This window comes from Mustela nigripes, chromosome 7 (genome assembly GCF_022355385.1).
Source record: "Mustela nigripes isolate SB6536 chromosome 7, MUSNIG.SB6536, whole genome shotgun sequence".
Lineage (NCBI taxonomy): Eukaryota > Metazoa > Chordata > Mammalia > Carnivora > Mustelidae > Mustela > Mustela nigripes.
Genome location: NC_081563.1, coordinates 122,307,651 through 122,324,234, shown reverse-complemented (window position 1 = coordinate 122,324,234; position 16,584 = coordinate 122,307,651). Strand labels below are relative to the sequence as shown.

Genomic DNA, 16,584 nt, shown 5'->3' with positions numbered 1-16,584 from the left:
CAGCCAGAGGCACAGCAGCTGCCCCCACACCTACCCACAGAGCAGACAACGCCTTAACCCTCTTTCATTCCTAAGGGAAGGCACACTCGGTCTCTTTGCTTTCAAACCAACCAACCACCTGACCATCTGGATAGTCTTTGCTGGTTCTTTTCCTCCAATCCGTACCTACCGCATTCCTGCCAGCCTCACCGTCTGCAGCCCAGCTATCCCCGCAGGACGCGGCAAGTCACAGCCAGCCTGTCTCCTCCCCTCCCCTGGGCTCTGCCCCAAGGATACCTCCACAGGTGAGGAGCAGGAGTAAGGAATTTAGCAACTAGCCTACTGAGAAGAAAAATACTGTTGTTTTCTTAGGTCCTTTTAAAGCTTTTCCAGTAAAACTTAAAAATTTTGTTAATATTTAAATTGTAAGCCAAATGCTGGCAACCATATATAATTGTTTGCTATGGAGAAGACTGGGATATCATACTTGCAGAGACAACTTCGGAATTAGTTTAAATAAACCAATACGTTTTCTCAGAAATTAGTATAATTTCCTTCGGTTTACAATCCATGATATGGAAAGTTTAATAGAATGTTAAATAATTTACCTTCTACCCTAAAAGTAAGCTATAGAAAATGGAATCACTATTAGGATCGAATAATAACAAGGCTTTAACGGCTCAGTGGTTTTTCTTAAGAGTATATAAATATATAAATCTTGAAAAGATAACACTGTTAGTTGAGCTGTAAAATCCATAAAAATAACAGTTCTGCCACAGTGCACAGACATGTTCGTTCATTTGGCTCCCCCACCCTCCAAGCAGCTTTCCGGTTAGAAGTGGAAGACCTAGAAAATCAAAGACCTACGTGAAATAATGGAGATAGTGAGAAACGGGTGTGCAAAAAATAACCTTTAAAATTCCATCTCCAACATCACAGATGCCCAGTAACAGGACTTTCAACTGGTTTAGTGAACACCCAGGACCATCTCTGCATCCTCGTGCTGTGCTGGCTGCAGGCTCTGATCCCAAGTCTGCTGCTGCACCGGGGAGAGGGGTCTTCAGTCGTAACTAGGATGGTGGGGGGGGGGGGGTCCCCCTCGGCGGCCCGCGGAAGGGCGCCCTGAAGGAGGCAGGTCCATGTGTGCAGGAGTTTCCTGAATGTACTGGGGAAGATCCCCGCCACTTCCTCCTCCATCCTGGCACCCGTGTCCAACCAAGGCCTCCAGTCAGTCTTACCATTAGACCTTCCGCTTGTTGGTGGCACGTGTCCGTGGCCTCTGCGTGTGAGGCATGCCCTCGCCAACCACGTGGCAGGAGTGGCTGCGCGGCTCAGCCAGCACATCCACAAATTCTGGCCCCCAGGGAGCAGGTCTGTGTACTCCAGGTTTGCCTCCGGGCCATCCACCTTGGGCTGCCCATGGCTTCTGGCAGCAGGCAGACGGTGTGGCCCGTGGTGACGCAGGGCGACCAGGTCTTCCTCCTCCTCCTGAGGTCCTGAGGTGCTGCTATTCCTCCTCCAGGCGGCGCCCTGGGGCTCTGCCTCCTCAGACCCCTCAACACAGTGGCCCGAAGGGTAACCCTCCCGGGCCCACGGCAGGCCGGGCCACCCGCTGCTGCTATTTCTAACACTATCCCCTGTATCTTGCAGGCTGGGTAGTGTCCCCAGCCGCGGGCAGCGCGCCCTTGTGCTGTGTCCTCTTCCTCAAGCAGGCGGAGCCCCTCTGCAGGCAGGTCCTGTGCTGCTCCGCCCTGGCTCGGGGCCAACCACCCCCACCCCTGCCCAGCTGCACTTTTAAAGCTCCAGGACAATGTAAACGTGGGTTTGTTTCCCTGGCCCGGTGAGGCTGCTGCTCTCTCGAGAAGGTCCGGGGTTCCTCAGAGCCTCCTATGCCGCGGGCTGAGGCAGCCTCTCTCCCAAGGGGCTACAGCCATGGTCCTGGCCCCACAGATGGAAGGCTCCATCTCCAGAAGTCAGGACTAGATGTGTGTGCTTAATTAATTCGAGACACAGTACAGTTTTTGCCTTCACCCAGAGCCGGGGGCATGGAGGCCCCAAACGGTAATACATCTCGTTAATGGCTTGGTTTTGTATAGCAGTCACTGCTGGAATCCAGGCTCCGGGCCTTGGGGCCAGGATGGCCACCACGACAGGCCACTTCCCAAGAACCCAGCTCACGGCACTCCATGAGGCACGCGGCACCTGCTGCTCTCAACGAGGCTGGCGCACAACTAGAGGCGGTTGTCTCCGTTGACCCGAGTCCTTCGTGGGGCCCTGGACAGAAGGAGGGAGTGTCCTTACCAACAGTGGGGCCTCGCAGCCCCGTGGAACAGCCCAAGCCAAGGAAAGCCAGCCGTGGAAAACCTCTACCCAGGAGCAAGAGAAGGGCCCAGAAGGGGCCGCAAGTTGTCCTTCCCGTTTCCCCGGTGTGCTACCCATCCTTCACCCCCTCACCTCCGTTCCCGACTGTCAAAATGGTCTGCCAGATGCTCCTGGGAGATACGAAAGTCCTCAAATGGCTGCTGATAGCGGGCTTCAAAGGAACCTTCCCGGGCCCGGCCATGGAACAGCGGGCCTGAGGCATCAGAGCCCCGCTCCCGCAGAGACATGCCGAAGGGACTGAGGTCCCCGTTCTCCTGCTTCAACAGGGAGGGCACGTGGGGTCAGTGGCTCCCTGGGGCCTCGTGAGGATGCAGCCCGCCGGCCCCCCAGCCACGCTGCGGTTACCTTGGCAGGGAAAAGCTCGATCTTGACGAGCAGGGAGGCCAGCTCCAGGTCCTCGCTGTAGTTGTTCTTCAAAGGCACGGCTCTGTACCCTGGAGGAGAAGGCCTAGCCCTCAGCCTGGGGGGATCTGGGCCGCGGGCCCGCCCCCCGCACTCCTCGCACCCCTAGGTAGGTCCCAGGCGCTGTCCTCGGAAGGGTCCTCACCTGTCTTCAGGCCTTTCACCGGGAAGGTAGCCTGAGCCAGGAAGTTCTGGTCACTGAACATGTCTTCCTCATACACCACGAAGCGCAGAAAGGCGAATTCAGGGTTACTGATCTGGAAGTGGAAGGGCTTGGCAGGCCACACAGGGTTCAGTCCATTGTCCACTGCGGAAGTCAGGGCAAAAGGCCTCAGGCCACCGGCTCGAGAGGACAGAGCTGCTAGTGTGGAGAGGCCTTCAGGGCATGGCGAATGGGGAAGGCAGACCTACCCACGAACTCTGTCTTCTGCTTGACGCTGTCATACTCCGCTCCAGCCACCTCAATCTCCACAAAAGGACACACGATGCCTCGGCCGTTCTTTGGCAGGTGCCGGGCCCCCAGTACCTAGAAGGCAGGCCAAGATGGGCCGGGGACTGTCCTTTCTGCTCCTTCCCAGGCCTCACGCTGCAGTGGAGGCAGTGCGCCCTCTGCTGGGCCCCAGGGAGGCGACCCGCTAAATGGCTCCCAGCATCAAGGCCAAAAGAGCAGTGGTGCCTGAAATCTTTGCTTTACTTTGCTTTAGCCGCAGCTTTCAATGGAGTTTCTGCATCTACCTCATTAAATCCACGTCCGTTCTAACACAGACCTCTCTTAAAGGACTCCGCCACAGGGAAAGAAAACAGAAATCTCTTCTCGGGGGCAGAGCACATCCTCCCTGTGCTCTCTCTCCCCAGCCCTCCTTCCAGACGGCTCAGCCCCACCCACCCTGAAGCGGGCAGGTGGCACCAGCTCCGTGGCTCAGGACCGGGTCTCCAACAGAGCTGGGGGCAGGAGTCACTCACTCAAGCCCCATTCTCGCTGGCCCCTCTGGGTGGCTCAGCACTGGCACTAGCTCCCTGTCCTGCCAGGCGGCGGCTACCCACGGCTGGGCCTCACTGGACAGTGTGGCTCTTCAGGGCTGAGAACCGGCCCCAGTGAGCCCACCTGCCTTGGGCCTTTACCACTCTGGGCCCAGCCCCACAATGGAGGCTGCTTAGTTGCCTCCCACCTCAGAGAGTGGTCAAGCCTTCCTCAAGCTCAGAAACCATCCCGTGCCCCCCTCCCCACCCGTCACGCAGACCCCCTAACACTGACTCTGGACAAGAGCCCCAGCAGAGCGACCCCCGCCACCCTGAAGCCCCTAGGCGAGCAGCACGCACCTCAATGCAGACGGCATACGGCTCCAGGCCCCGGAGGCTGCTCTTGTCGAAGGGATCGAAGGCCTCATCCCGCATGGTACTCGGCTGCAGTACGTAGCCGCAGCGGCCACCCGCCATGAACAGGGCCTGGTTCATCTGCATCGGCTTGTCTGGAAGAGCCGGGTTACAGCGGACTCCCGCCCAACACCCCACAGGGCGCCCCCCCCCCCCCCCCCGCCCCACAGAGCAGCGCCTCACCTGGGGTCTGGAAGTTGAGGGCCACGAGCTGACTGCCGCAGATCCACATGGGCAAGGGGTCGTAATTGGAGGAGTCCAGCCGCTGGCCCTTGGGGTAGATGCGGGAGAGCTGCAGCCGGTTGTACTGGAGGAATTTCTTGCCTTTGGCCTTGTTCACGTATTTCTCAGCCTTGGTTTCCGGAAAGGACGACATGTCCCGGTAGCAGGCACGTTCTGTGCCAATCTCTGGGCCAGACAGGGAGAATGCTGACAGAGCCCCCCCCCCCAGGCAGCTCCCCCAACCCCCATATAAAGGGACGGAGTGCTCCTCCCTCTTCCTCCGGCCGGCGAGGGCCCCCAAACCCACCCCGCTGGGGCCGCGGCCCTTACTCTCTTCATCGAAGGGAACAGGCCGACAGTAGACAACCAGCTCGGAGAGCTCCAGGGCGATCTTCTTCCTGCGCTCCATCATCTTCCCCTCTGTGAGCTGGTGACACACGCAGCCTGTAGCCCCCGGCCGGCAGAAGGGTGCCCCCACAGCACAGATGTTCCCCGAGCCCTTCCCTGTCCCCTGCCTCTTCCAGACCCTACTGGACGGTAACCAAGAGACCTCTGTCCTCATGCCCCACCTCAGAACCATCCTTCCTCTTCCCTGCCTTAAAGGGCACACGTGCCCTCCACCACTCTCAGAGGGTGGGATCCTCACCACCACCCATGCCTCTGGGACCCCTCTGGGACCGCTCAGGGTCTGGGGCAGGCTGCGCGCTCCAGCGATGCTGCCTGGGTACTCCTGTCCTCGCCGCCCCCCCACCAGAGGCCCACTTTCTTCGATCTGGGGCTCCTACATTCATAGTCTTAATTTCCTCTTTCGGCCCAGACCCCAGAATCCATCCCCCTAACCAGCATGTCTGCCAGTAAAATCTCAGCACCTTCCATACACTGAGGGACTCAAAGGTCCCCGTTCTCCAAAGCAGCCACAGATCTGTGGCCTTCTAGCCTTCTCTCCCACACCGACCACTGGGGAAACGTCCGTCCCCTTAACCCTGACCAGTACTTTCCTCTCCGTCACCCCAGTCTCAGAAGAGGCCACCTCCTCCCCGCTGGGTCCTCCAGCAGTCGGCACGCGAGCCTGCCCTGGCTCTGGCCCCGTGGAGACGCACTCCCTTTGCCACACCCCACTGCCCACGGCCCCCCAACCCTGGCCACCACACTGCCATGGTTCCTTGTTGTGGCACTAGGGCCATCTGCTGCTGCCAAAACCAAGGGGCACTCTCAGGTTCTTATCATGCCTGTTGGTACCTCCACAGCCCCCAAGACATCGGACTCCACCCACCCCGGCCGGCTGCATCTAGCTGCTCCCCCTGCCAGCGAAGCCCTTTTCCCATACCCCACTGCCCATTCTTCCTGCCTCCAGCCCAGGACTTCTCTGGCCTCCACGCTACCTTGTCCAAGTGCCCACCAGGCAGAGCCAAGGGGTGTCCTACGGCCATGTCCAGCTCCGACAGCCACAGGGCTGGCTCCGTGGGTCTCCCACGGCCCCCGCCTAGAGCGGGGCCCGATGCCGCAGGCCTCACCCCCCAAGAGGCTCACAGGCTGCCAACGCACCCCCTACATCCCCCCAGAGGTGCCTCACCCTGGCATCTGCCGTCTGGGCCACTTCTCGGATCTTCTTCACCCAGTCCTGCAGCTCCTCCTGCGATTCGGCAGCGACATCCAAGGACCAGTGCGCCACCGAAGCCATGCTGATGGAGAAGACGAAGAGCCGGTTGTTCTTGCCTTCAGGACGGATGGCTGGGGGAGCAAGAACAGAGCTGGCAAGATGCTTCTGCGTCCCCCGCACCACAGCCCAGGCACGGGGCTCCCTAGGCTCCGAGTCCCCTCACCACCTGTCCTCCCCACACACCATGAGGCGGACAAGGCTGCTGGGCCAGGCCCATGTGACAGCAGAGGACCACAGGGCTCCGAGCAAAGTCCCTGCTGGTAGAGGCGGGCTGGGGCTCAAACCCCCGTCTGTTCCCCCTGGGTCCCCTGTCCCATCCCGGGACCCTGCCTGGGAGGACAGTGGAGGTCCACGAGCCGTCTGCGTCTCCCATAGTGCCTGGCTCCGGTGAGCACGCGGGGCTCAAAGCTGGAGATGAAGACAGGAGCCCGGGGCATCAAGGGAGACTCCAAGCACAGGGAGAGCTCTGAGGGAACGCAGCCTCTGGCTTCTTCCCTCGGCATGTGCCCACAGCCACAAAGGAGAGCCTGACCCTAAGGAACGGTGGGCTGGAAAGCGGGTTAGGGGCTCACCAATCTGACAAGCCGGCACATCCAAGACCCCCCGGAGCAAGTCTCCCAGGGGGCTGTTCTCGTCCAAGTGCTGTGGAGAGCAAAGCCCACAGGTGCGTCAGCATGTCCGCTGTACACATGCATGGATGGGGGGGTCCCGTGTGCACGCAACAAGCACACCCCACAAGCACACACATGACAACACAAACAGCACATGTGTCCTGGAAACTGTGGCCCCTCAGGGCTGCGAGTGGACTGCAAGTGACAGTGGCTGTGTCACTGTGTGTGACTGACATGTCCCCCCTGCATGGCTCTGCACTCACCTCCCTCTCAGGCTCCAGGGCTGCGGGGCTGACCATCTCCTCCACATAGTTTGACGGGAACCACAGCTGCTTCTTCCCCCCGTAGTCTCCCCGCCACCTGTGGGAGCAACATGGCACGGACCTCAGCAACCACCCCTGACTTCCACAGGAGGGGAGTCCTTGCCAAGGCCCCCCACGGGAGCCAGCGACAGCCAGCCCACGGGCGTGTCCGCCCCACCACCCCACCCCCGGATCCACGGCTGTGGCTCCGGGCACCAGGCTCACCAGCCGCCGTCCTGCTTCTCCACGTTCTGGATGATGGCATTCTTCGTGAACGTCAGCTCGTCCTCCCTCTGGGCCTTGTAGTCAAAGAGGGCCTTGACGGCGCACTGCAGGGGGGCAGCAGTGAGAGCAAGCTGTCCTCACCTGCCTCCTGACCTGGAGCCACCTGCCCAGCTCCAGTCCTCACCACTGGACCTACAGGAGACTCCAGGACAGATGTGACGGAGGACAGTCCCAGGGCCTCTACCACGGAGACTCCTGAAGTCCAGGTGGACTCCTGCAAGCCCCACAACCTGGACCCCAGCGAGAACCTTCCATCTGTCCCCAGGAATCAGGGCTGGCAGGCTAGGCGGAAAGTGTGTGTGGGTGCCTCCCCTGGGACCTGAAAGCCTACGGGCATGGCTGGGACCCCATCAGTCCTCATCTGGAAAACAGAAGAAAAGAACCTCCTTCCCAGGCTCCCTGGCTGCTGAGGGAAGGGGCTGAGAAATAGGGCACAACTCTCCCTTACCCCTTAGAGAAAAGAGCAGAAAGAGGAAGATGCTCTCTGACAGATCTTCATAAGGTGAGGGACTGAGGAGCAAAGAAAAAAGTTTTCTGGCCAGTGTGGCCTGCCCCTGCCCTGCTGCCACCCAGGAGGAAACGGGAGTTACCCTGGGGAACAATCTGGAAGGGTCAGTGCGGACCCCCAGGGACAAGGTCTGGGAGGGGGTCAGCCCAGGGAGAGCTGTGGTCATACACAAACCACACATCTCACAACCTCTCAGGCCTCGGAAAACCACAAGCACCACTTCTCCACAACGACCACAGATGGGCCCCTGAGCACAGAAATGCAAGCCCTCAGCCACTGGGGACCCCCCGCCTCCGCACTTCCTGTATCAGAGGCCTGATGCTATACCTTGAAAGTTGGCATAGGATTCGCCTCCACGTAGAAGCCAGGGTTGCGTCCCTCATACAGGGCTCCATAGTCAGGCTCCTGCAAACGGGACCAAATGGGATAGGTTAACACCCAGAGAGAACAGTGGTTACCAGCTGCCCCAGACCCCTCGATCGGTGCAGCAGGCCCACGTGTCCTGCTGCACAAGGCCAAGTCTGCCCCTTCCCTGGCGTCGGGTCCACCAGCATCTCAGACCTCAATGGGTGTGGCCTGGCCCTCCCTACTCTCCACTTTCTTACCCTTGAAACCCTCCCCACGATTCTGAAACCTCTCTGTTCCTGAAGGCCCAAACTGCTGCGGAGCTGTCTGCAGCAGGCTCCCGCAGGTGCCCTGCCCTCAACTATGTAGCCCAGGGGCTCCCTCCCTCCCTCCGGGTGTCCCCGCCCCAGTCCCGCCAATCCACCAGTCCAGCCCCAGGCCCCGGTGGGTGCAGACCCTTCCCTGGACACCTGTGCCCACTGATGACAAGTCTCAAGGGGACCTCCCGTCCTAGATGCCTTCCTTCTGTCCAATGCCATGGTCCCAGGCCTTGGTCCCAGGTCCTGGCCCCTAGGCCATCTGTGCAGCCTTCTGCCTCACTGTCTTACCCCGGTGTCTCTTCCCTCCATAGCCGCCCTTTTGTAGCCTACTCTCCCCTCTGCCCCCGCGACAGTCTAGTCCAAGCCCAGCCGGCAAAGCCTCAGACCTTGGGCCTACTGCTCCCTGTGTGAGTTCCAGGACCTCCTCACCCCAGAACTTAGCTCGCAGCCCTAACCTCTTCCCCTAACGCGTGCCATTCCTGGCAGCCACACCCGCGCAGAGGACACATCTCCCAGGACACTGTCCTGGCACCTATGCCATGGCCCCCAGCTGGGCAGAGTGACCTGTCCAGGAGCTCGCACAGCCAGACTGTCCCATGAGCACCCAGCAGCTAGCCCAGGGTCCCTGCCTGCCACGATGCCCCCAGCCCCAGGCCCTCACAGCAGTGCCGATCTTCTCCAGCGCCTCCTCGTTGATGGGGTAGCGCAGCTTCATTTTGCGGTACAGTGGGTGCTTCTCGTAGTAGCTGATCAGGTCCACAAGGCTGTCAAACTCCGAGTTGCCCAGCATCACCGTCTGACCCTCCTGCTGGACACGGCAATGCTTGATCTTGCCCTCGGCCCTGAACAGAACGGTCACGTGGGGTCAGGGAAGCCCAGATCCAGGCATGGCCCCACACCACCTAGAGCACCCCAGGCCACGCCCCTCACCGGAAGGAGATGGCGTAGGAGTTGGGTTCGTTCCGTTTTCTCACCAGGAAGGCCCCGTCCCGGGGGACACGCATCAGCATGTGCTCGGCCTGAGCTCTGGTCAGGCTGGCGTGGTACCACCTGAGGACAGGCCCGAGTCAATCCCTGGCCTCCCCGACTTCGGTCCCCCCACCAGCCCTCAGCCACCAGGCCCTCCCTCACTCTTTGCTCTCGTGGGCATTGGTCTGCGGGACAGGCTCTGAGAGGCGCATCTCAAATTCATTGCAGCGCAGGGGCACCTGCTGGTAGTGCGTGATGAGGTCATAGAGTGAGTCAAAGACCAAGTTGTCTGTCAAGAAGAACTTGGGGGCCCCAGCGTCCTGGCGGGAGTGGATCCGGCAGTGCTGGACTTTCCCGTTCCTCCTGCGGGAAGACATGGAGGCGGTGAAGCAGGTGTGGCCCAGAAGCCATGCTCCAGCCCAAGGGAGGCGCCCGAGGTACTCAGCGGCTGGGCAGACCCGCAGAGGGGCTTCAAAGCACCCAGAAAAGTATGTGTGTGAGGAGATCACGCTCCATGTGAGAGCCTGTAACAGAGACCAACACCAGACAGCGGTGGTCTCGGCAGGGGGGCACAACAGAGTGCAGCACACGCGCTGGGACTGGGTTACCAGAAGGAGAGGGTGTAGTCGCCCACGAAGGTCTCGCTCTCCCGCACAAGGAAGGAGCCGTCAGGGGCCCCGGTCTCGATGCAGTACTCGGTGAGCAGGCGCTCGGCAATGTGCCGTCCGTCCCGGCCCGCGCCAAGCTTCCCATGGAACCACTTCTCACTGGAGTGCAGCTCCGTGCTGCCACTGGCCTGCAGGGGGAGGGCGACAGCAAAGACACTCGGTGACTCTGACCCCAGCCCGGCCCCCAGCCCTGGGCTGGCCCCTCACCTCCTTGGGCTCCTCCTCATCCTCATTGCCCTGGTCACTGCTGGTCTCCTCGGAGTAGTAGATCTTGCTGCTGGTCAGAACGAAGTAGTGCGGGTACCACTCCTGGGAGCGAGCAGAGCGGGGCCCATGAACGCAGGCCGCCTCCCACCAGGCCCCCACGCTCAGCCCGGCCTGGCACTCACATGGTTCACGGGGTCCTCCAGGTAGAGGATGCCGTTCTTGATGGAGTTGCTGATGTCGTTCTCGGAGTACATCACCGACGTGGGCACCTCTTCATAAGCGCTGCCCTCTGCCAGCTTCTTGTGCTGTGGGAGCAGCGGGACATGCAGCGCCAGCCCAGTCCGAGCCCCCGCCTCTCACCCAGGCTGAGGCCGCCGGCTGAGCCACGGCCTGGGAGAGGCGTGCGGAAGGGTGGGGCGCCCCCAGCGCTACCTTGATGAGGATCTTCCTCTTGAGCTGGTTGGGTGAGGGGAGCCCGTCTGCAGCGATGTCCACGGGCTTGGTAAGGAGGGTGTCCCCAAGCACCTTCTTGAAGTACTGTGCCATGTTTCTCTGCTGGGCAATGCTGCAGTGGTCCTCGATGGACAGGATGACCGGGTACCTGCAGGGTAGGGGACCAGTGCAGTGACGGAGACCTTACAGTTCTGAGCGGTCAACACCCAGTCCAAACAGCTGCTCAGAAAAGGTGTTAGGAAGCAAGGGTCCGTGTCTAGAGGGCAGCTGGCCAGAGAAGAGCTTCGTTCCTCCCCAGCCCCTGGAAGGAAGCACGTGGGGCGTACGGGGAGAGCTTTAGTTTGTTCCATGAAAGGGGCGCCGAGGAGGCAGGAAGCAGGAGGGCTGCGGAAGGACGGCTCAAGCAAGCGGCAGGAGGGGAGGCCAAGAAGGACAAAGAGAAAAAACAGGGAGTGGGGACAGCACTGGAGGGGACCCTCCGTCATAGGAGGGAGCCGTAGCCCCACTGACCCCCACCCCCACTCACTCTGAGGCCACGAAGGCGTGCTCCTTGATGGTGTGCAGAACATCTGAGAACTTAATCTTGGTGGTAAGGGTGTGTCCGTGGTAAATGACTGGCATCCCGTCTGGGCCATCCCAGCAGTCCACTGCGCAGGAACATGACCACGGTCAAGAGGGCAGGGCCCCCTAACCTACCCCCCCCACCCCGGCCCCCACGCACACTCAATGCAGCGACAGCCCATTCGCAGGCAGCGGGCGTAGGCTTCTAGGGAGGACTCGCTGGAGAACTGGTCCCCGGTCAGGTACCTGCACAGGGAAGGAAAGGCAGGGGTGGTGGGTGAGTGCCTCCCTCCGAAGCCCGGGCCAGGGGGGCGGGCGTGCCAACGGAGCCACTCACGTGTTGTGGGAGGAGGAGATCCAGTAGTGGGAGAGAGGGTTGTTCATGGTGTCCGGGCACACGGCATCCAGCTGCGAGTTCCACACACTGTTCTCTTTGGAGAACAGGAAGGTGACAAACTGTCCGGAACAGGAAGGAAAGACCAGAGTGAGCCACTACCCCAGACCCCTGGCTTGGCTGTGGTGGGAAGGAGAGGACGCTCAGTGTCTGTCACTGAGGTGGACAAGGTGGTGGACAAGGTGGACGGCGGGGAGGAACAAGGTGGCAGCCCTAAGGAGAATCTGGCTCCTGGGACCCAGGTGGGGTTCCGGTCAGTGCCCCCCATTCTGATGTATGGGGTGTGAGAGTCAGGGCTCACCTCGTCCAGGAAGAAGTATGGCTCTTCGATTTCCCGCAAGGGGTCTCGAAGGAAGCTGAGCATGAACTCCTGCACCTGAAGCCGGTCAACAGCCCACAGCTCCTGGTGGGGGAGGGGGGCGCATGAGAGGCTACCAGCGACGAGCCCAGCCCCCCGCAGCCAGGAACCCTGGCCCAGCCCCACCCAGCCGTACCCCCTGGTACTCGAGGAGGAACTGCTGGAACTCGGGAAGGGATACTCGACAGAGCTCCGGCCGCTCCCCCGCCCTGTGGGAGAGAAGGGAAGCACCTGGCAGCCCGGTGGCTGGTGCAGCCCCCAGACAACAAGGGCCCCCTGGAAGGCAGAGCCCAGCTCCCAGCCAGCACAGATGACCAAGAGGGTCCAGCATGGCTTACCCCTTCCCACTGCCTCCCACCTGTACCAGGAGTCGCCAGGGGAGAGAGGAAGGAGGCCCCGGGGAGAACCCCACCGCCCCACTTCAAACCAAACCTCAGGGCACTGGCTTCCAAGAAGGGGAGGTCCATCTGCAGGAGACAGAAGCTGGTCAGAGCGAGAGCCCCTGGGAGGCCACATGGGAAAAGGGCTTTCAGGAAGAAAGGCTGGGGCAACAGACAGGGGTGGGCGGGCCTCAAGAGAAGAGCTGGAGAAATGGCACCGGAAAGCCCTCCAGCAGGGCGGCAGGGCTGAGGCAAGCAGGGCTGGGGCTGGGGCGGGAGAGCAGGGGCAGGGGCCACGGGAGGGCAGGTGGCTCATGCACCGTCTTCTGGGCGCTGTACATGAGGCTGCGGTACAGCTGAGCAAACTGCCCGTAGGTGATGTCACTGCTGCGCTGCTCCAGGTCCTACGTGGCACAGGGCAGGACTCCGGTCAGGCCTACGGCCAGGGGCTCCCAGGCTCCCTCACTGCCAGCGGGCGGCCCAGGATGTGCTTACCGTCAGACGCTCTCGGAGGAAGCGCATGTTGGGGACCCGGTAGTTGACCTGGGACAGCATGTTCTTCAGGTCCTTGGCTGATATACTGAGGAAACAGGGACATTCCCAGGGGCCTCACCCAACCTCTCCTGACCGCTGACTTGTCGGCTGAGTCCAGCTGGGACTCAGTCCCTCTGGGCTGGACAGATAAACACTACTCCTGGCACCTGGAGTCCTGAGGGGGCTAAATCAGAACACTTGGGGTGACCAAAGGAAGTCCCCTCCTTTCTCTAGGGCTCAGTTTCCTCATCTGGGCAAAGAAAAAGGCCATGATTCTGCCAAGAAAGGAGTGAACAGGCTCAGTGAAGTGGGTCAGGCATGGGGGAGGAGAGCCAGTCTTTAGGTCTCAGTGGTCAAGCCTGTACCTCTGGCCCCCCGACAATCCTAGGGGCTGTTGGCTCACCCAGACACAGGAGGCAGCCTTGCCCTGTGAGCCTCCAGGCCCCGCACAGCTCACTCACATACTCGCTGGGGGCGACTCCACAGGGAGTCCTGACCCGCTACCCTAGAATGCTGGGAGTGTGTGTCTCAGCATCCAGCATGGGGTGGGGGTCTGAGGGGGCTGGTAGCCAGAGGGGATCCTGCTTGACAAAATACCACTGCTGGCGACTGGGCACTCCCCCGGCGTCTGACAGGGAAGTCTGCCCAGGATGTGGGACTAGGGGACCCTGCCTGGCGAAAGGCTGGAAAGGATGGGGGACAGGGAAGCCTTCGCTCCTGGAGGCTGGTGTCAGGGAGGCGACACCTCTTCCTCCTGCCCGAGAGCCTGGCAGACATCACCAACACTCCCTTCCAGAATTCAGTCTTGTACCACATGGCCCTGGCCGCTACTGGCAAGTATGCTTCAGCAGGTGCTGCTTCTGCCCGTGCCAGCTCACCTGACCCCCAGGTGCCCAGAAGCAAGGCCCTCAGGGTCCTTGCTCTGCAGGTTAGGAAACTGCATCACCGAACTCTCTCTCAACTCTCTGCTATTATCCATTCCGCCAAAACACGGGTCTCGACCCTTCTGCCCTCTCCGCCGCCGCGCCCTTCTCCGCTCTCCTGCACAGCTGCGCCTGAGGGAGCCATCCGTGCTCCCTTTCCTTCCCTGAACACCGCTCTCTGCTCCTCAAGGTCACCAACACCCTCTGTGCTGTCAAGTCCATACCTGGCGAGGCCTGGCACAGCTCACCAACCCCTCCTCCCCAGGCTTCCAAAACCCCACCCTCCCAAGTTTTTCTCTTCCCTCACAAGCCGCTCCTTCCCATGGCTATCTCCTCCTCACCTCCCTGATCCCCAGTGACCGAGTGGCCTGGGGTCACGGCCCTCTTCCCTGCTCTTGCTACGTCTATCAGGTGATCTCCAGCCTCATGGCCTAGGAAAGAACATCTCTATGCTCCCGCGGCAACATCTCCCGCCCCAACTTCTCCCTTAAACTCATTCTACCCACCTGCCAATGCAACATCTCTACCTGGACGTCTAAGGGTATCATAAAACTGAATATGGCCCAAATGCATCCCTAAGCTCCCCCAAATTTGCTTTTCCCATGGCCTTCCCCATCTTAGTCAATGGCAACGCCACCTTTCCAGGTTCTCCAGCCACAAAGCTTAACTGTTACCTCAGACTCCTCTCTTCCTCTTGCACACTAAAATCAATGTTCGGAAGTTTTACTGGACTCTTACCTTCAAAACACAGTAGAGTCCAAATCCGACCATGTGCTACCGCCCTCCACCCCGAGCCACGACCTCTCATCTCGCATCCAGAACGCTGAAGCAGCTCCCTGCCCAAGCTGGCCAGCTCTGCCCCGTCCTGGGCTCTCCAGCCGCAGCCGGCAGTCTGGTGCAACCGAAGTCAGGTCACGGGATGCTTCCTTTCAAAACCCTCCGTGGTTTTCTAGCTCTATCACAGCAACAGTCAGAAACCCTCACCATGAACTGATCTTTGTCCCCCATCTCTTCCCGGCCCCCCTGGCTGTCATACAGTGGCCTCAAAGCTGTGAGCTTCAAGGCACTCCCTCACGCACTAAGGCCACCACCGCCTGCTCCGCAGGACACCCAGCACCAGTCTGCACCAAGGCCCTCAGAGGACTTTCTGCAGGATGTTACCTGTGCCAGAATGCTTGCCTGCCCCTCAGCCCTCCTAGACATAGGCCCCCTGAGTCCTCTGGTTCTCCGGAGAGCTGATCAGGGCTTGGCTACTGTTCTGGCTGCCACAACCCACAGGCAGAGCTAGAGCCACACCCCGGTACCTACCGATCCTCACGGTTCCGATCCACGGAGTAGAACTGCTTCCGCAGCCACCTGGAGGGAGAGGAGCCTAAAGTGAGAGGCACTTCTCCAGCCAGACTAGGTCCAGGGAGGTCAGCAGGCGGTGTCTGTGCACACAAAGGCCTGTGTCCTTGCTGCTGCTCCCTAGAACCTTTTCTCTTACGTCACAGGCTGCTCCTTCCCCTGGCTAGTTCATGGGGAGCTATGCTGGGGGTGGGGGTGCAGGGTCCTCACCTCTCGATCTGCAGAGGCGTGGCCGCCTGCAGGGTGTCCTCCATCAGCCACGTTAAACCCTTGATCCACATGTTCACTTCATCCTCAGATGTAGCTGTGATCAAGGGGCAGGGAGGTGAGCTGGGAACACGCACTCCGCGCCGAGCCTGGAGCCAGTGCCTATCTGCCCGGAGCTAGCCCCGACCCCCTCCAGCCCGGTGACGCCTACCCTGCAGGCTCAGGGTCTTCAGGCGGAACTCCATTCCGTACAGGATGACAAAGCAGTGTGACTGGTCTGGTCGGAAAGCAGGGTCCTCTTGGTAGCGATCAAAATCCCGTGACGTCTTCCCTGGGCGGATCTCCTTGATTTCCCGAATGTCAACTAGGAGGGTAAAGAGACCAAGGTCAGGCTGGGGTCTCTGAGTCAGTGCTGAAATGAAGGCAGCCTGGTTTCCTCATGCCCCCTCAGCGAGGGACCACAAAGAGAGACACCTCATCAAGGGGCAGAGCCAATACTACTCACAGGCCTACTGGGTGACACCAGAGAGGGAGTCCGAGTCTGAGGACAGACCTCTGCTAGAAGCGGAGCTGTCTGGGGGAGCTGGAGTCTAGAGAGAGAACTGGGGAGGGCTGAAGGCTCTTCTGTGAGGATGATTTCCTGACACAAAGTATACGAACCAAATTGTAAAGTCCCAGGTTAGGGTGAGGCAGACCCAAGTGTGTCTCAGGACCCGTGGGAAGAATGAGGGGTCAAGCTCGGAGAACTGACACATCCCTGAATGGCCCACCACCCCAAAGACATCCCCAAGCAAGTCTCAGCAAGAGGCCTCGTCTCCCAAGGCAGCAGCTATCCAAAGGGATGTTACCCACCCTGGCTGTCCAAGGCAGACGACCTGCCTTGGCCACTAACATGGGAGATGACACTGAGTGACTCATTTAACTTCTAGTCTCACTTTTACCAATATAAAGTCGAGGGCTTGACTGAATTTCTCTAGAAGGCAGGGTGGTAGAAAAAACATGCGTGGACTCTGGGACCAGACTGCCTGCAGCAGAATCCCAGCTCTACCTTCCGTTAGCTGTGTGACCTCGGCAGTGACTGCTCTGATCCCACTCCTTCATATGTGAATGCGGGTAACAGTAACAGTGAGGGTGCTGGGAAGATCCAAAGTCCTAAAAGTCAAAAGTGCCCAGCACCATATATGGCACACGGG

At 60.3% G+C, this 16,584-nt stretch overlaps 1 protein-coding gene across 2 annotated transcripts in view; it reads right to left on the bottom strand.

Moving 5' to 3' along the window:
* Window positions 1-877: 877 nt before the first annotated feature.
* The window catches only part of PLCG1 (phospholipase C gamma 1), a 35,816-nt gene continuing 20,109 nt past the window's right edge, over window positions 878-16,584 (bottom strand). The window contains exons 2-32 of one of the 2 annotated variants that reach the window (XM_059407001.1): window positions 15,603-15,755; window positions 15,395-15,488; window positions 15,146-15,193; window positions 12,876-12,960; window positions 12,701-12,784; window positions 12,433-12,467; window positions 12,137-12,209; window positions 11,944-12,045; window positions 11,586-11,704; window positions 11,409-11,494; window positions 11,214-11,334; window positions 10,667-10,835; window positions 10,417-10,539; window positions 10,235-10,336; window positions 9,968-10,155; window positions 9,522-9,722; window positions 9,321-9,440; window positions 9,052-9,232; window positions 8,053-8,130; window positions 7,158-7,261; window positions 6,894-6,990; window positions 6,592-6,661; window positions 5,933-6,090; window positions 4,690-4,786; window positions 4,321-4,545; window positions 4,084-4,232; window positions 3,175-3,289; window positions 2,909-3,070; window positions 2,707-2,795; window positions 2,434-2,618; window positions 878-2,253 (exon numbers count right to left, since the gene is read on the bottom strand). In XM_059407001.1, the coding sequence (XP_059262984.1) occupies window positions 2,211-2,253; window positions 2,434-2,618; window positions 2,707-2,795; window positions 2,909-3,070; window positions 3,175-3,289; window positions 4,084-4,232; window positions 4,321-4,545; window positions 4,690-4,786; window positions 5,933-6,090; window positions 6,592-6,661; window positions 6,894-6,990; window positions 7,158-7,261; window positions 8,053-8,130; window positions 9,052-9,232; window positions 9,321-9,440; window positions 9,522-9,722; window positions 9,968-10,155; window positions 10,235-10,336; window positions 10,417-10,539; window positions 10,667-10,835; window positions 11,214-11,334; window positions 11,409-11,494; window positions 11,586-11,704; window positions 11,944-12,045; window positions 12,137-12,209; window positions 12,433-12,467; window positions 12,701-12,784; window positions 12,876-12,960; window positions 15,146-15,193; window positions 15,395-15,488; window positions 15,603-15,755 (3,656 nt within the window). In that variant the 3' untranslated portion in view covers window positions 878-2,210. The remainder of the gene's footprint in view (window positions 2,254-2,433; window positions 2,619-2,706; window positions 2,796-2,908; window positions 3,071-3,174; window positions 3,290-4,083; window positions 4,233-4,320; window positions 4,546-4,689; window positions 4,787-5,932; window positions 6,091-6,591; window positions 6,662-6,893; window positions 6,991-7,157; window positions 7,262-8,052; window positions 8,131-9,051; window positions 9,233-9,320; window positions 9,441-9,521; window positions 9,723-9,967; window positions 10,156-10,234; window positions 10,337-10,416; window positions 10,540-10,666; window positions 10,836-11,213; window positions 11,335-11,408; window positions 11,495-11,585; window positions 11,705-11,943; window positions 12,046-12,136; window positions 12,210-12,432; window positions 12,468-12,700; window positions 12,785-12,875; window positions 12,961-15,145; window positions 15,194-15,394; window positions 15,489-15,602; window positions 15,756-16,584) is intronic. The other variant, XM_059407003.1, reaches the window with a different exon arrangement.